Source organism: Phyllostomus discolor, chromosome 7, assembly GCF_004126475.2.
Source record: "Phyllostomus discolor isolate MPI-MPIP mPhyDis1 chromosome 7, mPhyDis1.pri.v3, whole genome shotgun sequence".
Classification (NCBI taxonomy): Eukaryota; Metazoa; Chordata; class Mammalia; order Chiroptera; family Phyllostomidae; genus Phyllostomus; species Phyllostomus discolor.
Genome location: NC_040909.2, coordinates 138,457,838 through 138,476,643, shown reverse-complemented (window position 1 = coordinate 138,476,643; position 18,806 = coordinate 138,457,838). Strand labels below are relative to the sequence as shown.

Here is an 18,806-nt window from a genome sequence, read left to right as displayed (position 1 = left end):
GCAACCCACGCTCAATCCACTGAGCTACGCCAGCCAGGGCTGTACCCACTTTTTAAAAAAGATTTTATTTATTTTTAGAGAGGGGGAAGAGTGGGAGAGAAACATCAATGTGTGGTTGCCTCTCACGCGCCCCCTACTGGGGACCTGGCCTGCTGCCCAGGCATGTGCCCTGACTGGGAATTGAACCAGCGACCCTTTGGTTTGCAGGCTGGTGCTCAGTCCACTGAGCCACACCAGCCAGGGCCAGTTTTAAAGTTGATGTCACTGTGGGACTCAGGTCCTGGGTTCGTGTGGGGGCTCGTGTCCTGGCCACGCCCACTGTCCCTCCTCTCCAGTGAGGCCGGAAGCTGTGTGTCTGGTCAGCGCCGTGACAGGCCAGGGGCCTCCTCCTCCCGCCCAGGGAGAAAGGCAGACTCTGCCCCCCCTCCCCCCCGGGAAAGGCGAACTTCTCCTGGCCGTTCAGGCTCCCGGAGAGGAGAAAACTCCCTGCTGCTCGGTCACCATCACCCCCAGGCACAGGGCGTGTCCCCCACGGCACGGGGTCCCCGGGGTGCTCCGAGTCCTGCGGCCTCCGAGCAGACGCACCTGGCAAGCGAGGCACGGGCAGGAGGCCGGCTGCTCCGGTTTGAGGCACAGCTCCTCCAGAAGCCCCCCGCAGCCCCAGGAGCGCGGGGTCCCTGTGCTGGCCAGCCACACGCGCCCCAGCCCCCGCCGGCCCAGGGTCGGCCCCCGCCCACCGTGGTGTGTCCTCAAGGTCCCCGAGGCAGCGGGAGACCCGTCCTGTTGGAACCATCCCCACCCCCTCCCCCAGAGAGAGGGCCCTTCAAACACTCAGCGACCCCATTGCCTTCGTGCTTCCCATTTATTGACTTCTCCCAGCCCCCCCCCCCGCCCCGCAGCCTGTGGTGGGCGCCTCGGGGCCGGGCGGGGCTCCCCGAGTGGACGCCGGCTAGCAGAGCTGGCTCAGCTTGGACAGCAGGGCCAGGGAGGCGTACAGCGCACACGTGCAGCCCTGGGCCGCCGGCTCCCAGCCCACCTGGGGGGCGTCCACCTGCAGCTCCAGGCCGCAGGCCTCCAGCAGGGTCCAGGCAGGCACCTCCGGGCCCCAGCTGTCCCCCAGGAGCCCAGGCGGCAGGGACAGGGCCCTGCGCTCCTGCCACGGGGAGCTCTGCTCCAAGACCTCCTCCACCTGCCGGGACACGGTGGAGGGTTGTCCTCGGGGCCCCTGGGCCTCCAACACCTGCCCCCACCCCCTCTCCCAGGGGTGCCCCAGCCCCCGCCCACGGCCCCAGCCCTTTGCCCACCCTCTGGGCCTCCTCACCAGCTCGAGGGGCTCCGGCAGGGCCGAGGCCTCCAGCGCCTCGGCCAGCAGCAGGCGCTGGGCTCCACTCAGGGCTGGGGAGAGACTTGGGGTGAGGGGGGCTCCGAAGGCCCAGCCGAGAAGCCCCCGGCCCCGCCCCCATGCACCCCACCCACACGCCCCACCCCCCGGGGCCCCTCACCAGCCAGCGCTCCCAGTAAGTAGGCGACCGGGCCAGCAAGCTCCTCCACTGGCGTCCGGCAGGGGAGCACCAAGCACTCGAGGACGGGGCCCGCCGGGCCGGGCACGGGCTCCGCCCGCCCACAGCACAGGCCCTGCTCCAGCTGGGGGCACAGGGGGCCGGTGAGCCTGGCGGCCGGGGCCACCGCCCCCGGCCCCAGGCCCCCGGCCGCGGGGCCCCGCTCACCGACTCCTCCAGGCCGTGCAGGGCCGGCTCGTCCCGCAGCAGCTGCCCCAGGCCCCTCAGCAGCTGCTCACACAGGGTCTTCGACATGCTCTCCAGGAGCCCCGCCCAGGCCTTCGCCTCGGCCTGCAGGCCCCGGAAGTCCTCCGTGGACACCCTCTGGTCCTCACCAACCCCGTCTGTGGGGACAGGACTGGCGTGACCCGGGCGTCCGCGGGGCCCCGGGGAGTCCTGGTCAGGAAGCGGAAATCCCCAGGGGGCAGAGAGGGAGCACCCCCCGGAGGCCCCAGGGGCGTTGAGGAAGGTACTGACCCGACCAGAAGTCAAGGTGGTCACGGAGGGACCTCAGCAGGGAGGACAGGGAGGACGGTGGCTGCGGCTGGTCGCCTGCGGCAACAGAGCTCGTCAGGGTGGGGGCGGGGCCGAGCCCGAGAGGGCTGAGGCCTCCCCCCCCCCCCCACCCCCACTGCAACACGGGTGGCCTGGGGCGGGGGCACGGCCCTGCCAGGCTGGTGCACACACCCACAAGCACACACACACACCCACACGTGCACTGCCCTCAGGCTCCCGCTGGCTGCACCGCACTGGGCGGGAGATGGCCTCCGGGGTCAGGCGCTCGCCCGGCGGCCAGGGCCAAGCCCGTGGGGCGTCCGGGGGCCTCACCTGTCTGGGGCGGCGTGAAGGTCCTCCGCTTCTTCTCTGGGACAAAGAGGACGTCTGGCGGCCGGGCAGGAGCAGAGATGGAGGGGCGGCCGGCCAGGGCCCTCGGCCCTCCCCTCGCCCGTGGGGCTCCCTGCCAGCCTCCCGCACGCCCCCCCCAGGACACCGTGCGGCCAGATGCCTGCATGCCCCCAGCCGGCTGGTGGCTCTGCCCGGGCCTCACAGTCTGTGTCTCTGCCCCAGAGTCTGGGCCCCAGGGGCCACCCCAACCCCGACTCACCCCACTCAGGGCCAGTAAACACTAGCTGGGCCACCCGGAAGGCGAGGACACTGCCCGAGGGGATGGTGACCGTCTTCTTCCGGCTCAGGTGGCCCTTGCCCTCGCCCTGAAGGGTGGATCTGGGCTCAGAGCTGGGCTCTGGCTTGGGAGGTGCCCTGCCTGGCGACAGGCCCCCCCCCCCACCCCCCTCCCCCGCCATGCTCCCGGCCCTCGGCCCTCACTTGCACCTGGAGGCACATCCCCCCGGGCAGCGAGAACTGGCCCGAGCCCTCGTGCTTGTGGGTGCGGGTGACCTCCACCTCCTTCTGGGTCTGCAGCACCTCCGTCACCACGAACACGTCGTGCCCGCGGCTCCGCAGCTCCCGCAGGACTTTGTGCTCAGGCTGCCGCAGGCGCCTGTGGCAGAAGGCAGGTGGGTCGGGGGCTCGGGGGGCGCGCCGCCCTCCCCCGCCCCCCACCAAGGCGCTGGCTTTCCTGCCCCGGGCCTCAGTCCTTGTGCCCACCAGGGGGACGACCAGGGGCTTGAGGCTGAGGGGACCAGGAGCTTGGTGGGGAGGGGTGGCCGTCACTCCGGCCCTAGGCACTCCTGACCGTGTCTGTGGGCGAGTGGGGGTGCAGGGAGAAGGGACGAGGGCCCGGCAGGGACAGGTGGACGCCTGCTGGCCCTGGAGGCACTCGCCGCCCCCACCCCCAGCGGCTGCGCACCGGGGGGCTCTTCCCCTCCACTCCCTGGGTCCTCTCCACCCCAGCAGCCCTGCCTCCTCTCAGTGACCGGGGGCTCCGTCGCCCCCCGGCTCCCCAGGCCCTGCCCCGACAGCTCACCTCTCTCGGAGCATGGCCACCCAGCTGTTGGGGGGCACTTGCAGCTTGCACACGTTCATGGAGGCGCTGGAGCTGCCAGACACCGCGGCGCCGCCGGCGATCTTCCCCTGCCCCGGGGCCGCCACCTCCACGCTGCCCCCCAGATGCCCGTCCACGGCATCTTGGAAGTGGAAGGGGCCGACGTGCTCGACGGCTGGAAGGAGACCGGAGCTGAGGCCCCCGCCCCCCGCCTGCTGCGCCCGTCCCCCCAGGCACAGGGACCCGAGAACGGGCCCAGAGCAGGTGGCAGGCTGGCCCTCCCGGCCCTCGGCCAGCGGGTACCTGGCTCCGGCGCGTCGGGCTCCAGGATGTCCCTGATGGACAGGTTGACGTGCGTGTAGCGTCTGAAGAACCTGGAGCTGGCCTTCCTGCTCAGGAGGCGGTAGGGCTGGAAGCTGGCGGAGCTCTGCAGGCTGTGCATGGGCACGAGCTCTCGGCCCGGGTCCAGTTCCAGCCCCACGCTCTTGACCACCCGCTCGAAGGCGGACGACATGCTCCTGAGGAGGGCGCACGGGTCAGGCCCTGCCCCGAGGGGCTGGAAGGCCATGTGCCCGACGGGTCCAAGCGAGTCCCGGACGTGGCGTGATGGGGGGCGGGACCCGGGGGCTCCGGGCTGCCCATCAAGGGCTCCATCACTCCGTCAGCCCAGTGAGGCGGAGGGCCACCACGGAGGGAGGGGCGAGGCAGGGGCTTTGCAGGGACCCCAGGACCATGCTCTGTCTGCTGTGGCGGCTGCCCCACCCCAGGCGGCGCCCAGAGGGCGAGGGAAGAAACCAGCCCCCACCTCTGGGGACTCGGCCCAGGGGTCCACAGCAGGACTTAGACGGGATGCCCAGCTCCTGGGCACGTCCACTAGGGCTTCTCTGGGCCCCGGCTTCAGGAGCCACTTGTCCAAGGCCGAGATTTCAGGGGTTAGGGACCACCGTGGGGGGACCCGGGACTCAGGAGACCTGGGCTCCAGGCCGCAGAGCTGCCATCCCATTGCTCTCCGGGAGGAGGTCGCTGGGCCCCTGGGCGGCCCGAAGTCAGAGAAGGGCCGAGGGGCGCCCGGAAGACCCGCCCTGGACTCCAGCCCAAATCCCGTCTGGCCGGCGGAGGGGCCACCCGCCCAGGAGCCCCGGGCTTCCTCAAACGGTCCGCGATTGTGGGGAGTCTTGGGACGGTGCCGGGGCCAGGTCGCCGTCCCACCCAGCAAGAGCGGAGTTACTGGGGCGCCAGGGGTCGCGGGGTGCAGCTCACTCACCGTAGCCGTGGCGCCGAGGCTCCAGGCCCAGGAAGGAGGCGAGGAAGCCCTGGGCCGGGGTCACCCGGAGTGCGCTCCGGACTCGCTCAGCTCGCAGGAAGCCAGACCCAAAAGTGAAAGCAGAGGAGGCTGCGCGAGACCTCCCCGCGCTCCCGGAAATGCCTGAGCCGCCGCCGCCGGCCCGCCAGCGGCGCGGGCTCCTCGGTTTCTTTCTAAAACTTTGGAGCAGCGGAGGGGCCGAGCAGACTTTTCTCGAAGAAAAAGTACGAGCAGCCGACAAGCACATGGGAAGGTGCGAATCGAACCACGGTGAGATGCGGCTTCACACCCGTTAGGCGTGCGGGGGAGGGAGCCCCGAGCCGCGCCTGCGGCGCTAGACCACCGGGCGACCGCGGGGAGCCGTTAGCACCGCCTCATCCAGCCCACTCCTGGCTGTGGGCCCCAGGGAGAGCAAACACGTCCACGCAAAGCCTGCCCACGAGGGGTCCTACAGCACTGCCTGTGACCGCCAAGACCTGGACACACCCCCATGTCCGAGGGCTGATGCGCGGAAAGGAAACGGGGAACCCGTAGGCGCAGGGCGGCACGGAGTGGTAGGCAGCCACAGAAAGGAGCCACGTCCTGACGCCGGGACAGCATCCACGGACGGCGCAATGTCCCCCCGAGTGAAAGAAGTCAACTCGGAAGACAGTGTCTGCCCCAACGCCAGCGCGCACGGCACGGGGGTGTTCACAGCCGCAGAATCCGTAGAGATGGAGAGGAGGCGCAGGCGGTTGCCAGGGGCAGCGCAGGGGGAGGGTTAGCTGGCGGGGACGTGATGAAAGTCTTCTATCCGGTCGCGGTTTGGGTTGCGCAACCCTGAACGTGCTGAGACCCATGGAGTTTTACACTTTAATGGGTGAATTATGTGGCATGTGAGTTACATCTTTTTAAAAAATTTATTGATTTGAGAGAGAGAGACATGGATTTGTTGTTCCACCGATCCACGCACTCATTGATTGATTGGTTCCTGTATGTGCCCTGACTGGGACTGAACCCACAACCTTGGTGTGTGGGGACAACGCTCTGCCCAGCTGAGCTACCCGGCCAGGGCTGAGTTCCGTCTCCCTAAGGCGGGTATTGAGACAACGGGTGGCTAAGCAACACTACCCAGGTCCCGCACAGGCCCCTCAGCACCCTCACCGTCCTGGGCCTCAGGCGAGCCCTGTCTGGTGCCAGGCAGCGCGGCCCCACGGCCCTCCTCCCACTCCTCATCTCGCCTCTCGGTGGGTGTGGAGCCCCCACTGGAGCTGCTGGCCCTGTGCGCCCACCCACCCCCAAGGTTCTGCACGCTCAGTCGCCCCATCAGCACGTGTGCCAAGTGCTCTTCCCACACGGCTGTCACAGTGACCCGGAAGGCGGCCTGCTGTGCTGGTGGCACAGCTGCAGCGCCCAGAAAGGTCCAGTCCCGCAGAAGGGAACCGTTGTCCCATGTGAGCGGAAGTCCCCGACAGCTGAGGGCCCTGGGCCAGACGCAGGCAGGAGCCGCCCGCCAGGGGGGGGCGGGGGAGGGCAGGGAGGTCTGCTCTGGTGCCTGCCTGCGGCCCCCCTCATGTGGGGGCCCTGCCTGGTGGGCAGGCCTGTGGGCTCCGCCAGCTGAGGGCCTCTGGGGGCTGGGCACTCTGCAGCCTGGCGGGGGACTCCCAGGTCTGATCCGGCCCCCGGCTGGAGCCCTGGCTGGAGGGAGAGGGCGTCCTCGCTCACGGTGGCGGGAGGCTCCCCGGGCCTGAGCAGGGCTAAATGTGTGTGTGTCCGCCTGTGTGTGCAGTTTGTGTGGCGTGTGCATGTCTGTACGTGTTGTGTGCCTCCGTGTGCCCGTCCAGCCTCAGGGCCCTCCCCCTGCAGTGAGGCCTGCTCCCCCTCCCCAGCCACAGCTCCTCCGGGTGCCGCTGCTCCCCGTCTCCGTGTCTTCAGCGGGCAGGCTCCAGGCCAAGGTCAGGAGGTGGCGGCCTCCTCAGGGGTGCGACCTCGCTGCAGGGATTTGACCAGCCTGGCTTTTCTTTTTTAATTTATTTTTAGAGAGGGGAAAGGAAGGAGAAAGAGAGGGAGAGAAGCATCAATGTGTGGTTGCCTCTCACATGGCCCCCACTAGGGGCCTGGCCTGCAACCCAGGCATGTGCCCTGACTGGGAATCGAACCGGTGACCCTTTGGTTCGCAACCTGCGCTCAATCCACTGAACCACACCAGCCAGGGCTGGTTTATTTTTCTAGAAGGCCTTGGCTGCTGCATGGGAGAATGGGGTGGAGGCGGCGGCACAGCTCTGGAACTCAGTCTGAGGCAGAGGTGCCATCCACACGGCGACTGGGGACAGCGTGGCACACTGCACCCACCTGCCTGGCGGCAGGGACCCAGGGCTGGGCGGGGCTGGGCGCCGCCTGGCTCCTGCTATTTCTTGTTACGTCTTCAGCTCGTTAGCAAGAACCAAAACAAGCAGCACTGCTGAGAGCGGTGGTGTCGCCTGGGTCTCTGACTCAGAGAGGACAGAGGTCAGCCTGAGGGGCAGGAAGTGTGCCTGCCGGGGAGAAAAGGCAGAACGAAGGTGGGTGGGGCAGAAACTTTGAGGTCACCCTGGACAAGGTCTGAGCAGGCCCTGGGGGTCCAAAACTGGCAAGGACACCATGACCCCAATGGCCAGCTGTGACCAGGGCTGGGAGGCTGGGAGGGGGCCTCTGCCTGTCCGGGGGGAGGGGCCAGCCACGCTGGGCAGGCTCTAAGGAGGAGCAAGCACAAGTCTCTGGGCCCCTGTCTGCACCCACCTGAACGAGGGTCTAGTGCCTGGCCAAGCAAGCTGCGGAAGGCAGGGTCGCTGAGAGGGAGGGAGCGGGTTATTAAGATCTCAGAGTCAACCCGGTTAGCGCACTGGAGCGAGCAGAGGGAGCGGACGGCAGATACTGCGGAGGAGATGGGTCACTGGGGTTAGAGGGCGCTGCGTGCTGAGCCAGCAGGGAACAGCAGAGGCCAGGTCCCCGTGAGACCGAGTAGGGGCAGCGGGTCTGAGGAACACACCCACGCTTTATAGGAGGGCTCGGTGGGCCCCGCCCTAGATCTGGACTCCGAGCCTGGGGAGGCCGGGAGGTCTAGGGCCGTAGAGAGACCGGGTAGGCGGGTGGGCGTGACGGCGGGCTCCCTGGAGTCCAGCACAGCCTCCGGAGCGCGAGCCGGAGGGGAGACCACGCCCAGAACAGCCCCGCCCCCTTCATCCTTCCAGCACCCCGCCCCGCCTGTGCCCAGGTGTCAGCCGGGCCCCGAGCCACCTGACACTCGTGCCCAGCTAACAGTTCTGCAGAGTGCCGTGCCCCTGGCGAAGAGCAGCCGGGACTGAAGGGGTGCCAGCCCGGCTGCGGCGGCGGGGCCTGAGCGCAGACGAAGTCCGTAAAGTCCTTTCCTTTGGGGAGTTGAGTCCCTGCGAGGCCCCCCTCCCGCTTGCTGCCCCAGATCCTCGGGCGCGGCCAGGACGGGACCCCGGTGCCCTTTGGGCTGCGGCTCCGACGGTTGGTCCACAGGCCCTGCCGGTGGGGGGCTCAATCAACGTTCGGAGATCGCTGGGCAATGGCGGCAGCCAGCAGGCGCCCTGCTCGGGCGGCCCCAGAGCAGGTTCAGAGGCATCTTGGGAATCCGGAGGAGCGTGGAGGGCAGGAAGGCCTGGCAGAGGTGGCGGGGGCGGTGCGGAGAAACTACCCTGGTAGCTCGGATCACCCGGAGGCTCACAGGAGCGGGCCGGCGCAGTTGGTTGGAAATCCCACTGCCCAGGCCCCGCCTCAAGGCGACCTTCCCCGGCGCACCCTATCCGTCCTGCTTCCTTTTGGGGTTCCCGGCCCTGTTGCCTGCTGCGTCCTGCCTAGCACCCCGGGTTTTCTGCCGGCCGGGGGTGGGGGACACAGCACTCAGCCCACCCCACTGGGCCTCCGCAGGGGAAGCAGCCCCTTGGTCCTGATTCAGGGGTCGTGAGTGTGCTCCTGTGCTCCAGCTGGGGTCTCTTCCACGCAGGCGCTGGCGGGGATACTGCCCGAGCTTTGCCCAGTAGGAGGGCATGTGGAAGACTGCCGTGAAAAGTCACGCCACCCATCCGTCGTGGTCCCTGAGAGCCTCGTGGAACTGTCCTGATGAAGGGAACGGCAGGCATAACCTTTTCTTCCGGGAGGATCCGTCTCAGGGTCTGAGGGTCCACGCGGGATGTGATGCTGGGGTGAAGGACCTACGGGATCTCGAGGGCATTTCTCGAATTTCTCTCCCAGTTATTTCCCGCTGCCCCCACACCGGGATAACCGCAAGGGGGCACCCAGGGGGCGTGGTTCTAGCCTGCCAATCATCTGTCCCACCGGAGAGCCTGCGGGGAGACATCCCCAAGGCGGTGCAGGCTGGGTAGGCGGAGGGGGCTTAGAGATGGAGGGCAGGTGGGGACTGGGGAAGGAACTTAGGCTGGGGCGGGGTCCGGGTCTGGGTCCCCGGCCCGGTCCCGCAGGCAGAGAGAGCCGGTGGCGGAGAAGCCCGCCAGAGCCCTTCCAGCAGGTGACCACCTACAGCCCGCTCCTCCGAGCGCGGAGCAGGGATTCCTCTGCCCGCCGTCCTGACGGCCCCTGGTCCCTAGCTCTGCGCGTGCGCGATCCCGCCGGCGTTGCCAGGGCGACCGTACGTCCCTGGAGGGCCCGGCCCACGCCCGGCCCCCGTGCGCAGTCTCGGAGCCTCCCGCGCCCCGCCCCGCCCCGCCCACAGGGAAACGGTCGCGCGGCGATGACGTCGCGGAGGGCTGGCCGGGCGTCGCGGTCTCCGGAGATGGAGGAAAAGGAGCTGTTGCGGCGGCAGATCCGCCTCCTGCAGGGTGGGTCGGGCCGGGCGGGGGTCGCGTGTCTTTCCTCTCCCCTCACCTCACCGGGCTCGCTCTCCGCCCGCAGTCCCCACGGCCGGGCGGGGTCGGGTGGGGAGGCAGGTGGCGTCAGACAGGACGTGGGAGACGCGGAGGGGCTTCCGGGCCGGCCGGGTCGGCGCTCTACCCGGCTTTCGGTGGGCGAACAACGCAGACCCTTCCGGCGCCGCGGCGGGTCGGTCGCTTACTAGCCGGCCGGAGGCGGCGCCCCACTCCCACGGGCGGACGAGTCCTCCGCGTCCCCGCGCTCCCCGGCCCGGACGGACGGGGGGCGGGGGCTCTGGCGCGAGGTGGCGAAGCGCACTCGGGCGGGGGCGGTGTTTCTTCCCAGACGCCCCATTTCTCCGTGCAGTCACACCCCCCTTCGTACTCCAGACCCAGACTCCCCAGGCCTCAGTTTCCAAACTTTTCAATTTTTAGTCGCAAGTTGGGCTTTCTGCACTCTAAAAAAATCCTTTTAGAGTTATTCCTACAAAGAGAAGGTTTAAGGACTGGAAAAGGGGTGTAGGGGAGAGTCTAGGTGTGCCGGTACCTCCTTTGGGCCGCTTCTTGGGCTTCGTCCCACTCGCCCTGAGGCGTCGCCAGGTCTGGACGTGGCTCTCTTTGGGTGTGGGGGCAGGGCCTGTGGTGGTGGGGGAATGACGTAACTGGGGGGCCGTGGGGGGACGGGCTTTCTGCTAGCTGCCGGGTTGTAGTGCCCCGGAGCCTCTGGGTGGTCCTGCGCTGGGACAGCCCTCCGTGGGTGTCCTCGGGAAGGCCCTGCGCTGGTCTCGGCAGTCCACTGCGCTGGAGCGGGGGCTCCAGACCATCCCTCCTCTCTCCTGGGGGGAGGGCTGTGGGTCATTTCTGTCAAGTGTTGAATGCCCAGGGCTGTCAGCCATGTGACACTCAGTGTCCCATGTGACAGGCAGGGAGGTCATTGAGGTCTAGCTTTGCCCCCTTTCTGTCAGCGGGCAAGCCAGAGGGCCTCCTTCCTGCCAAGGCAGCACGTGTGGGGCCTGGTTGGTCTCTCCATACGGGGTGACGCTGCTTCACAAAGGACCGTGGGCCCAGAAGAATGTTCCCAGCAAAGAGGGACTAGGATGCCGCGGGGGGGTGGACAGCTGGGGGTGGCAGCGAGGCGGGGCGGGTGGGGAAGGGCTCCTGGAGGAGACAGGCCCAGGAGGTTTGGGTAAGCTGTCCGTGGTTCTCAGACGCTGAGGGGCCCAGAGGAGAGATGGGGTTGTGGCTGCCTTGTCATCGGATGCCCTTCTCAGGGACCATTGCTGATTCTGCTCCGACTCTCTGGTGAAACCTGTGATTCTACCTTCCCAGGTTTGATCGATGACTACAAAAACCTCCATGGCAATGCACCCGCCCCAGGCACCTCGGCCACTTCCCGGTGGCAGCCACCGTCCTACGGCGGCGGCAGGACTTTCGGCGCTCGCTACCCGCGTCCCAGCAGAAGGGGCTTCTCCCCCAGCCACGGGCCTGCGTGGCGCAAGAAGTACTCCCTCGTGAATCGGCCCCCGGCGTCCGTGGACCCACCTGGCGACAGTGCTGCGCAGCCAGCCCCCGGGGCCGGGGGCAGTCGGGATCCTGACCCCCAGCAGTGTGTCCTGGAGAGGCAGGTCCAGCTCAGTTCAGATCAGAGCATGGTCATCAAAATCAAGCCGCCATCCAAGGCCGGGTTGGCTAGCGCTGCAGGGCCCTCTCGGGGCTCTTCGGAGGAATGTGAGGACCGGCCCTGGAGCAACCCCAGGCCTCGGGAAGGGGAGGGTGAGCCCCCTGGTGGGCAGCGGCCGCCCTCGAAGCCAGGAGGAGCCAGGGGGACCTGCGGCCCAGAGGACCCCGTCCTGGTCTGCCAGAAGGAGGCCGGCAAGCCCCGGGTGGTGAAGTCCGTGAGCAGCCTAAGTGACAGCCCCTCTGAGTCCCGGCGGACCGTCAGCGAGAGTGCCCTTTCCGCCAGGGCCCGCCTCCTGACTCCCACCCAGTCTTCACGCAGTGGCACGGGCCTGGCCCGGAAGGGGGGCTCTCTCCCTGTGGCCCGCTCTGCCGCGCAGCTCCTTGGGGACGGGAGAGTGGACGCCGGCCACCCAGACCAGCCAGCTGCCTCTGGCTCTGTGGCGGGCTCCGCCAGACCGGCTTCCGGACCCAGGCAGGCCCGGGAGGCCTCACTGCTTGTGTCCTGCCGAACCAAGTTCCGGAAAAACAACTACAAGTGGGTGGCTGCTTCAGCAAAGAGTCCCCGGGCCCCCCGGAGGGCCCTCAGCCCCAGAGTGGCTGCAGAGAACACGTGCGTGGTCCCCTGTGGCGCAGCCGAGCGCGTGGAGAAGCCGCAGCCCAGAGCGGACCTGGACGCGAAGCCCAGGAGGTCGGCCCCCCCCAGCAAGTACAAGTGGAAGGCCGCCAGCCCCTCAGCCTCGTCTTCCTCCTTCCGTTGGCAGTCGGAGGCTGGCAGCAAGGACCGGGCATCCCAGCTCTCTCCAGTCCCATCTCGGTCCCCCCCCGGGGACACACCGGCAGTGGGACCGAGTGGCTTGAAGCCGCTCTTCAGTGAGACCCCAGGGCTCTCGGCTTACAAAGTGAAGAGCCGCACCAAGATCATCAAGAGGCGGGGGAGTGCTAAGTGCGTGTCCCAGCTGCCACCCCAGGGTCCTGGGCTGGGGGGACAGGGCCAGGCACGCCTTCTTGCTGCGCAGAGCCACTGGGAGAGCCTGCCTGCAGGGGTGTGGGAGGGAGCAGCGCAGCGTCCCCTGCCAGCTGCTGGCGACGCCTGGCCAGGTCTGGGTGAGCAGAGTTCCGGCAGTCGGCACGAGGTGGCTCCCTGCGGAGTGAGGGAGGCTTGGCCTGGCCAGGGCCTGGCCTGGGGGCACGGGTGCACCTGGGCCCGCCCTTTCTCCTGCTGGGAGAGGCTGCTGGGGTGGCTTTTCTTCTGGGCCCACAGGCAGGAGGCTTCGTGCCTGGCCCAGCTCTGGCGGAGCGAATGCAGGGTGCCGTGTGGGTGCCGGAGCCATTCCCCACTGGGGGGAAGGCTGCCCCCTGGCGGCCCAGGGACCACGTGTCTCCCGGCCCCTGCCCCTGTGGGCTGTGAGGAGGCTCAGGGCTGGTGCTGTGGCCCGGCGCTTGGTCTGGGGCCAGGGACTCACCTGTGGTAGCCCCGCTGACAGGGCCTACCTCTGTCACCTCGCTGCGAGTGCCCCTCCACAGGTGCTTCCCCCGTCCCACTGCAGTCTTTGACCCGCTCTCCCTGTGCGGGTGGCCCCACCTTTTCTTGCACGGTGGCCTCCTACACTCCTACAGGAGGGTGGGCAGGGGAGCTGTGTGAGAAGCTTCCATGAAGGGGGCTGGGGTGCTCGTGGCTGCCCCCCTCTGGGCATTTCCAGTCCCCTTTGCCCCCAGCCCAGTGCCCCTGGGGCCCGCTGGACAAACTGGGTGGGGGGTGGGGTGGCCGCTGCGCTCTGCTCTTCGCCTGCCCTGGCCCCGGGACCTGGACCCCTCCCCACTCTCTAGGAGCCGAAAGCCCCGCCGCCGCTGGTTGGCGGGGAGGCGGAGCGGGCGGGGCTGGAACCCACCAGGCTCAGGCCGCCGTCTCCTGGTCTCCTGGGGCCGGCTGCACGGCGCTGGGACCTGGGTGGGCCAGACACCCGCTGGGAGAGGGGCTCTGCTCAGAGCTGCCCGTTCTTGGTCTCCACAGCCTTCCGGGGGACAAGAAGAGCAGCCCCCCACCCGTCGCCACTGCCAGGAGCCAGTTCAGCCTGCGCAGGAGGCAGACCCTCCGCGGGAAGAGCAGCCCCCTTCAGAAGAAGACCCCCACCAAGGGCCCGACGCAGGTCACCAGGCAGCGGCTGTGCGGCCTGCCGGCTGGCGGGGCCCACCCCCCCACCAAGGAAGGTAGGAGGACCGGGCTCCGGGGGGACTGGCTCTGGGGAGCCCTGCGCTGGGCCTGTGCTGGCCTGGGAGGGTTGGCTTTGCCCTCTTTGTGAGTCGCCGGTGGTGTGGGGGCCGCGTCCTGGGCTGTGGCCCCACTGAGGTGGCAGCAGCACATTGGGGGGCTGCCGCCAGCCGGGGCTCTGTGTTGGGGGGGCTTTGCTGCGTAAATCTGGGGCAGTGGGGAGTGGACGAGAGGAGGCAGGCGACCACCGTGGCGCTGTCCTGGGGGCCAGGACTCATCTGGGTGCCCCTGGCCCTGCGGTGTCCCCTCCCTGTGCCCTGTGCGCCCCTGGGGGGTTGTGTGGTGGCGGCTCCCCGAGCCGGAGCCTTGGGACCTGGAGGTAACAGGGTTTAGGGCCGAGCAGGCTGGGCCTCGGGCCGTCTGGCTTGGCACTGAGGCTGTCCTGACCGCTGTGTGGCGGGCTCGGGACGCACCCAGCCCCGCGGGGCTGAGCTGCTGCACAGGGGCGGTCCCTGGAGGGCGGGCGTGGGGCCACCTGGGGCCGGGAGGAGGTTAGGCTGCAGGGCCCTGGCTGCCCACCTGCCCTCGTTTGGTGGCCACGTCCCATGTGCCACGGCGAGTGTGCACGCCATCTCGAGGTGACAGAGCAAAGGGAGCCCATGGTGGCTGCTGGTGGCAGAAGCCCAGCCCCAGTCCCCAGTTCAGCCCTGCCGTGCGGGCTGGTGGCCAGTAGAGGGCGCACTTGCTCCTGTTTTCCCTCGGCCCATCTCCTTCTGGTAATTGATTGCCTAATTTCCTCTTTATGTGAAAGAAAGCAGATATCAAGTAATTTGCAGCAATAACCTGCTAATGCGGGGCTAGTATCCAAACTCCCCTGTTCGTTTCAAGTGGCAGATAAAACGCTAATACATAATTATCCTTGCAAATTGGATTGTTTTAAATAACCGAGAGGCTGCGGCCGGGAGAAGGGGACGGGCTCCTCCTCTTGTGTCGCCGTGTAATTGCCCCGTTCAGTCAATTTCCCCGGCGTGAGGGATTCCATCACAATCAGCATTAAGCTTTATTCATCGCGATGGCTGGGCGCCGGGCCATTTCTCCTCTTTTTCCTAACTGGCAAAATTAATCAGGGAAGAGATTTTAAACATTTACCCGTGCAAAAGAGGTCAGCTCTGCCACTATATTGCTCAGCAGATAAGGGGCTAATAAAAAGGAAATTGAATTACTAATGATCACCAGGAACAGAGTGTATAAAACCTGGCAACCGCCGGTTCAGGGGAAGGGAGAATCAATTTTCCTGGGACAAGGTGTGCTCATTTTTTATTTTGGCGCATATTATCAGCAGTTTAATTTGAGAGCGCATAAACAGGAGGAAACAGTTAGGGAATAATGAGCCTGGAGGTGCAGCGTGCCGCAGGATATATGCTGTACACAATTTATTTGGCACAACAGATAATCGCTTTAATTGAATTCAAAACTGCATTGTTCAGCAGGCCCGGCCGTGGCTGCCCTGGGGACGGGCCCCGCCGGCCCCAGCCCGACTCCTTGGCCGGCCGGCCCTCCTCCGGCTGTCCCTGTCCCCTCGCCCCTCCCTGCCGCCCGTCCCCCGAGGGGCCTGGCTCTTTGGGGCTCGGAGGCACTTTGGGGGGGTGGGGGCCCTGGGGTCTTCACCCCCGCAGTCACCGTGCCTCTTGCCTTCCTTTCTTCCCTCCCCCCGGGGACGCTCTGTCTGTCTGTCTGTCTGCAGCTGGGGGCCTGAGAGGGGCGCCTGCAGAAGGGCCCACCTGGGGCGCGCTGTGTGCGGGCTGGCGGGGCTCCTGAGCTGCGGCTGCGTAGAGACCCTGGGCCCTCCGACTCTGGGCGGACAGGCGCCAGGGGAGGCAGGAGAGGAGGAGGCCTCTCACAGACCTCTGGCACCGTGTCCCGCTGGCCGCCGTGAGATTGTGGCAGTCAGCAGTCACAGCGAGTGGCGTGCATGGCACACACGACCCCGGCAGGGCCTCCCTCGGCGCGGCCCGGGGGCCGGGGGCCTGGGGGCTCGTCCTCCTGCGGCCGCCTGGGCCCCAGTGCTGTGACTCGGGCCGCCCTGGAGCGGCAGGCCGGATGCCTGCTCCGGGGCCTGGCCCCACATGCAGAGGGGTGCTGTCTGGCCCGCTTGCACCTGGGTCAGGCTGGGAGGGGAGCCTGCTGCCTGGGGCTGGCGGCCCACCTGTGCCTGGGCCCCAGGCCGGGCGTTTCTGGGGCAGCAGGTCGCAGGACGCCCGTGCCCAGCGGGCAGCGTTCGCTGTGGTGCGCCAGGGAAAGGCCACAGGTGGGTGTGGTGTGGGCACTTCCCAGAAGTCACCGAGGTGGGGAGTCCCGCTGCCTCCCCTGCCCGGGGCAGTGGGTGTGGCTGTCCCCCGCCCTCCCTGGCCTGCCCCTGGCCGCCCTGAGCCGGGCCCTGCTGGGCCAGTCCTGGGCTGTGCGGGAGGGCCGGTGCAGTGGGTGAGGGTGGGCCTGGCGGGCTGCTCGCGGCCTCTGGGCAGGGCTGTTGCTGACAGGAAGGGCCCGTTTTCACCCCGACGCCCCTCGCCGCGTCTCGCCAGCCTCCACCTCCTCTCCCCAGGCCCGCCTCTCTGACCAGGTGTGCAGGTGTGGGCCAGGCGGGAGCCTGCTGCTTGGCGCGGGGCTGTGGGTGGGCTTTGGGGCCGCAGAGGGTCCGAGGGCAGAGGCGTTTCCTCCCCCGGCCGCCTGGGGCCGGGCGGGGCCGCCGGGCGGGCCGTGAGCTGGAGGCTGGCTGCCTTGGACGGCGTGGGCGCCCACACTCCGGGGCTCAGCACTGGGGGGGCGTGGGGGCCTGGCGTGGGGGCCCTGCCCACCCGGGCCAGTCTCTGGAGCACAGCACGGCATTGTCCTTTTCCGAGGGAGCCCTAGGCCACCGGTCCCGGCCTCGTGGGGAGCGGGAGCCCCCAGCGAGCCCAAGGAAGTCTCTTCCGGCCGGCGAGGTGGGCAGGGACCTGCAGCCGCTCTGCCGCTGCCCTGGGAGGGCCCTGGCCCCTCCGCGGGGCTGAGGAGGAGGAGGGCGGGCCGCGGGGGGTCCTGGCAGGGGAGGGTGCAGGGCCAGCCCGGTGACTTTCCCATGGTGTTCCCGTTCCTCTCCACTCTGGGGAGCAGCCCTGCACCCTGCACCCATCCTGAGGTTGTGCCGGGGCGCTGTCGCAGCCTCACGCCCCCCACCCCCCCCCCCCACTTCTGGCGTCCGTGCCCCGGCTCAGGGTCGTCTCCCTGGGCTGCTGTGCAGGCTTCGGGGGCGGCCGTCAGGGCGGGCTGCTGCCGGTGCTCTGCCGCTGAGGGGCCAGTGGCCCCTTGCGCTCGCCGTGAGTGGCGGGCTGTTCAGTGTCCGCGGCGCAGACGCCAGCGAGCTGCACGTGCAGCCCCGCCCCCGTCAGGGGAGGGAAGCGCTGAACCAGGGCTCGGGCGGCGGGCACCGGGCACCGCCCTCCCGGTCCCCGCGTGAATTGCAGACACGCTGGATGGAGGCCCCAGTTTCGCGTTTGCCTGGGCTGCGAGCGTCAGTTTCCCCGAGAGAACTGGGGGGGGGGGCGTGCGTGTGCGAGGGGCTCGGCGCCCCCAGGGGAGCCTCTGTGGAGCTGCCCCAGAGCGGCTGGGCTGCTGGCTGGGCACCGAGCTTGCGGGAGTGGCTGAGGGAGGGCCGTCACCCGTGTCCGCGGGCCGGCCGTGCGTGCCGGGGAGCTGGGAAAGGCCGGGGTTCACCTACAAAACTCTGTGCGTCTGTCCCGGCCCGGCCCAGCCTCCGTCCCCGTCGGGGCCGTCCCCGTGCGATGCAGCACGTCCCCGGAGACGTCTTCCCGCTGCTCACGGCAGTTTCAAACGCATCGATTTTGAGGCCTCGTCGTGCTACCGCTGTTTCTTGTCTCACCTCTTCCACGTCGGCGAAGGGTTTTCTCTGAGGACTCCCCTTTCACCTGGGGAAACGAACCAACAAACAAAAAGGTTGCTCCGGGAGAGGCTGGGTGATGAGAGAGGGTGGGCACGGGGGTCCTGCCATTTTTGGTCAAAAACGGCTGAACACTCGGCACCAGGTGGGCAGGTGCGCAGGTGGAGGGGCCGGAGCGGCCAGGGGTCGTGTGCAGCTGGTTTCTGGTCCCCCAGCCGGCAGGCCCCCAGGGCCTCCTGCAGGGCTCGGCCCTGGGGAGCAGAGGCCCTGGTCCTGGGTGGCCTCTGGGCTGGCCAAGGGGCAGGTGCCCGCGGGGCCTGGACTGTCAGACCGGGGCCTGGAGGCCGTTTCCCCGCACCTCCATGCCGTCGCCCCCCGGGAGGCACGCACATGCCGTGAGCTGAAGGGCCGGCCTGGGCGGTGGCCCCAGGACGCGGGGACCACTCCCGTGGAGAGCAGGGGCAGGTGCGCGGAGCCAGAGGAGACAGGGCTTTGGTCGGAGTCCCTCGGGCCCCCGCGTGTGGCGTGTGGCCGGGCCGAAAGGGGCAGAGGCGGCGGGCCGTGAGGTTCAGCTCTGGATGCACCGCGCCCCGGGGAGGAGGGCGAGGACAGGCCGCACGGCCCGCACTGGCGGGCCTCAGGGACACACCCCTGGGCGGAGGCACAGTGCTTGTGGCCGCTCCCTGGGAGCTCAGCGTGGCCGTGCTCCGTGCTGCCCACCTGCCCCCCCAGCCTGCCTGTGGACACGGGGGACACTACCAGGAGCCAGCTGTGCTCCTCCTTCCAGGCCAGCTGTTCGCGGCGGGGGCTGAGACCACGCCCCTGCTGCCGGGCGGGGGGGGGGCGGTGGGGCCAGCCAGCCACCCTGGGCTGGGCAGGGGCGGCTCTGTGCTCGTGTGGGGGGCAGCGCGGAGTGGACCTGAGGTCCCCGGAGGGGACTGTGGAACGGGAGGATGAGGACGGGCTGACCCTCCCTGCCCAGCACCGAGTCTGGGGGGAGGGGCGAGCTGCCCCTCTGTGGGCCCCCCCTCGGGGCAAAAGGCCCACCGTTTCAGCTGGGCGGGGCCTGGAGGTGGGTTCTGGGGGCTCGTGGCGCCCCGGCGGAGGGCCGCAGGTGAGAGGGCACGGCTGGCTGGCTGCACACGGGCTGAGGAGGGGTCCTGGCTGTCGTGGAGGTCAGGAGTGGCCCTCGAGTGCGGGGGGCACAGGGTGGGCCCCCCGTCATGAGCTCTGTCTTCTGTTTTCAGCCCTCCCCCGGGACAGGCCCGCTGACTTCAGGGCGAGGGTCGCCGGCGTGACAGGGAAGCGCCGGTCGGCTGCCTCCTG

General features: G+C 68.7%; 2 protein-coding genes across 4 annotated transcripts in view; one reads left to right on the top strand and one right to left on the bottom strand.

The window, feature by feature from the left end:
* Nucleotides 1–906: 906 nt before the first annotated feature.
* On the bottom strand, nt 907–9,550 carry GSDMD (gasdermin D). Of its 3 annotated transcripts, XM_036031485.1 has the most exons (12): nt 9,545–9,550; nt 4,769–4,849; nt 3,808–4,022; nt 3,487–3,679; nt 2,892–3,060; nt 2,665–2,770; nt 2,389–2,441; nt 2,037–2,115; nt 1,728–1,903; nt 1,503–1,644; nt 1,322–1,395; nt 907–1,189 (listed from the first exon to the last, which is right to left on the bottom strand). In XM_036031485.1, exons 3-12 carry the CDS (start codon nt 4,016–4,018, stop codon nt 950–952), a joined length of 1,443 nt encoding a protein of 480 aa, XP_035887378.1. In that variant the 5' UTR covers nt 4,019–4,022; nt 4,769–4,849; nt 9,545–9,550; the 3' UTR covers nt 907–949. The 3 variants fall into 3 exon arrangements, with proteins under 3 accessions (XP_035887378.1, XP_035887377.1, XP_028389413.2); XM_036031484.1 differs by lacking the exon at nt 9,545–9,550 and having other exon boundaries at nt 4,769–5,138; XM_028533612.2 differs by lacking the exons at nt 4,769–4,849; nt 9,545–9,550 and having other exon boundaries at nt 2,037–2,111; nt 2,388–2,441; nt 3,808–4,093.
* ZC3H3 (zinc finger CCCH-type containing 3) overlaps nt 9,523–18,806 on the top strand; it is a 43,200-nt gene continuing 33,916 nt past the window's right edge. Inside the window, exons 1-3 of the mRNA XM_028533713.2 lie at nt 9,523–9,627; nt 10,987–12,280; nt 13,349–13,545. Coding sequence (XP_028389514.1) covers nt 9,540–9,627; nt 10,987–12,280; nt 13,349–13,545 — 1,579 coding nt within the window. The 5' untranslated portion in view covers nt 9,523–9,539. The remainder of the gene's footprint in view (nt 9,628–10,986; nt 12,281–13,348; nt 13,546–18,806) is intronic.

Excerpts from the sequence above, each read along its gene's own strand:
- GSDMD (XM_028533612.2), bottom strand. The coding sequence starts at position 4,072 with ATGGCCTTCCAGCCCCTCGGGGCAGGGCCTGACCCGTGCGCCCTCCTC. Across the intron at positions 2,442-2,664 it reads GTTTACTGGCCCTGAGTGGG|ACGTCCTCTTTGTCCCAGAG; the intron begins GTGAGTCGGGGT and ends CCCGGCCGCCAG. Across the intron at positions 1,645-1,727 it reads TGCACGGCCTGGAGGAGTCG|CTGGAGCAGGGCCTGTGCTG; the intron begins GTGAGCGGGGCC and ends CTGTGCCCCCAG.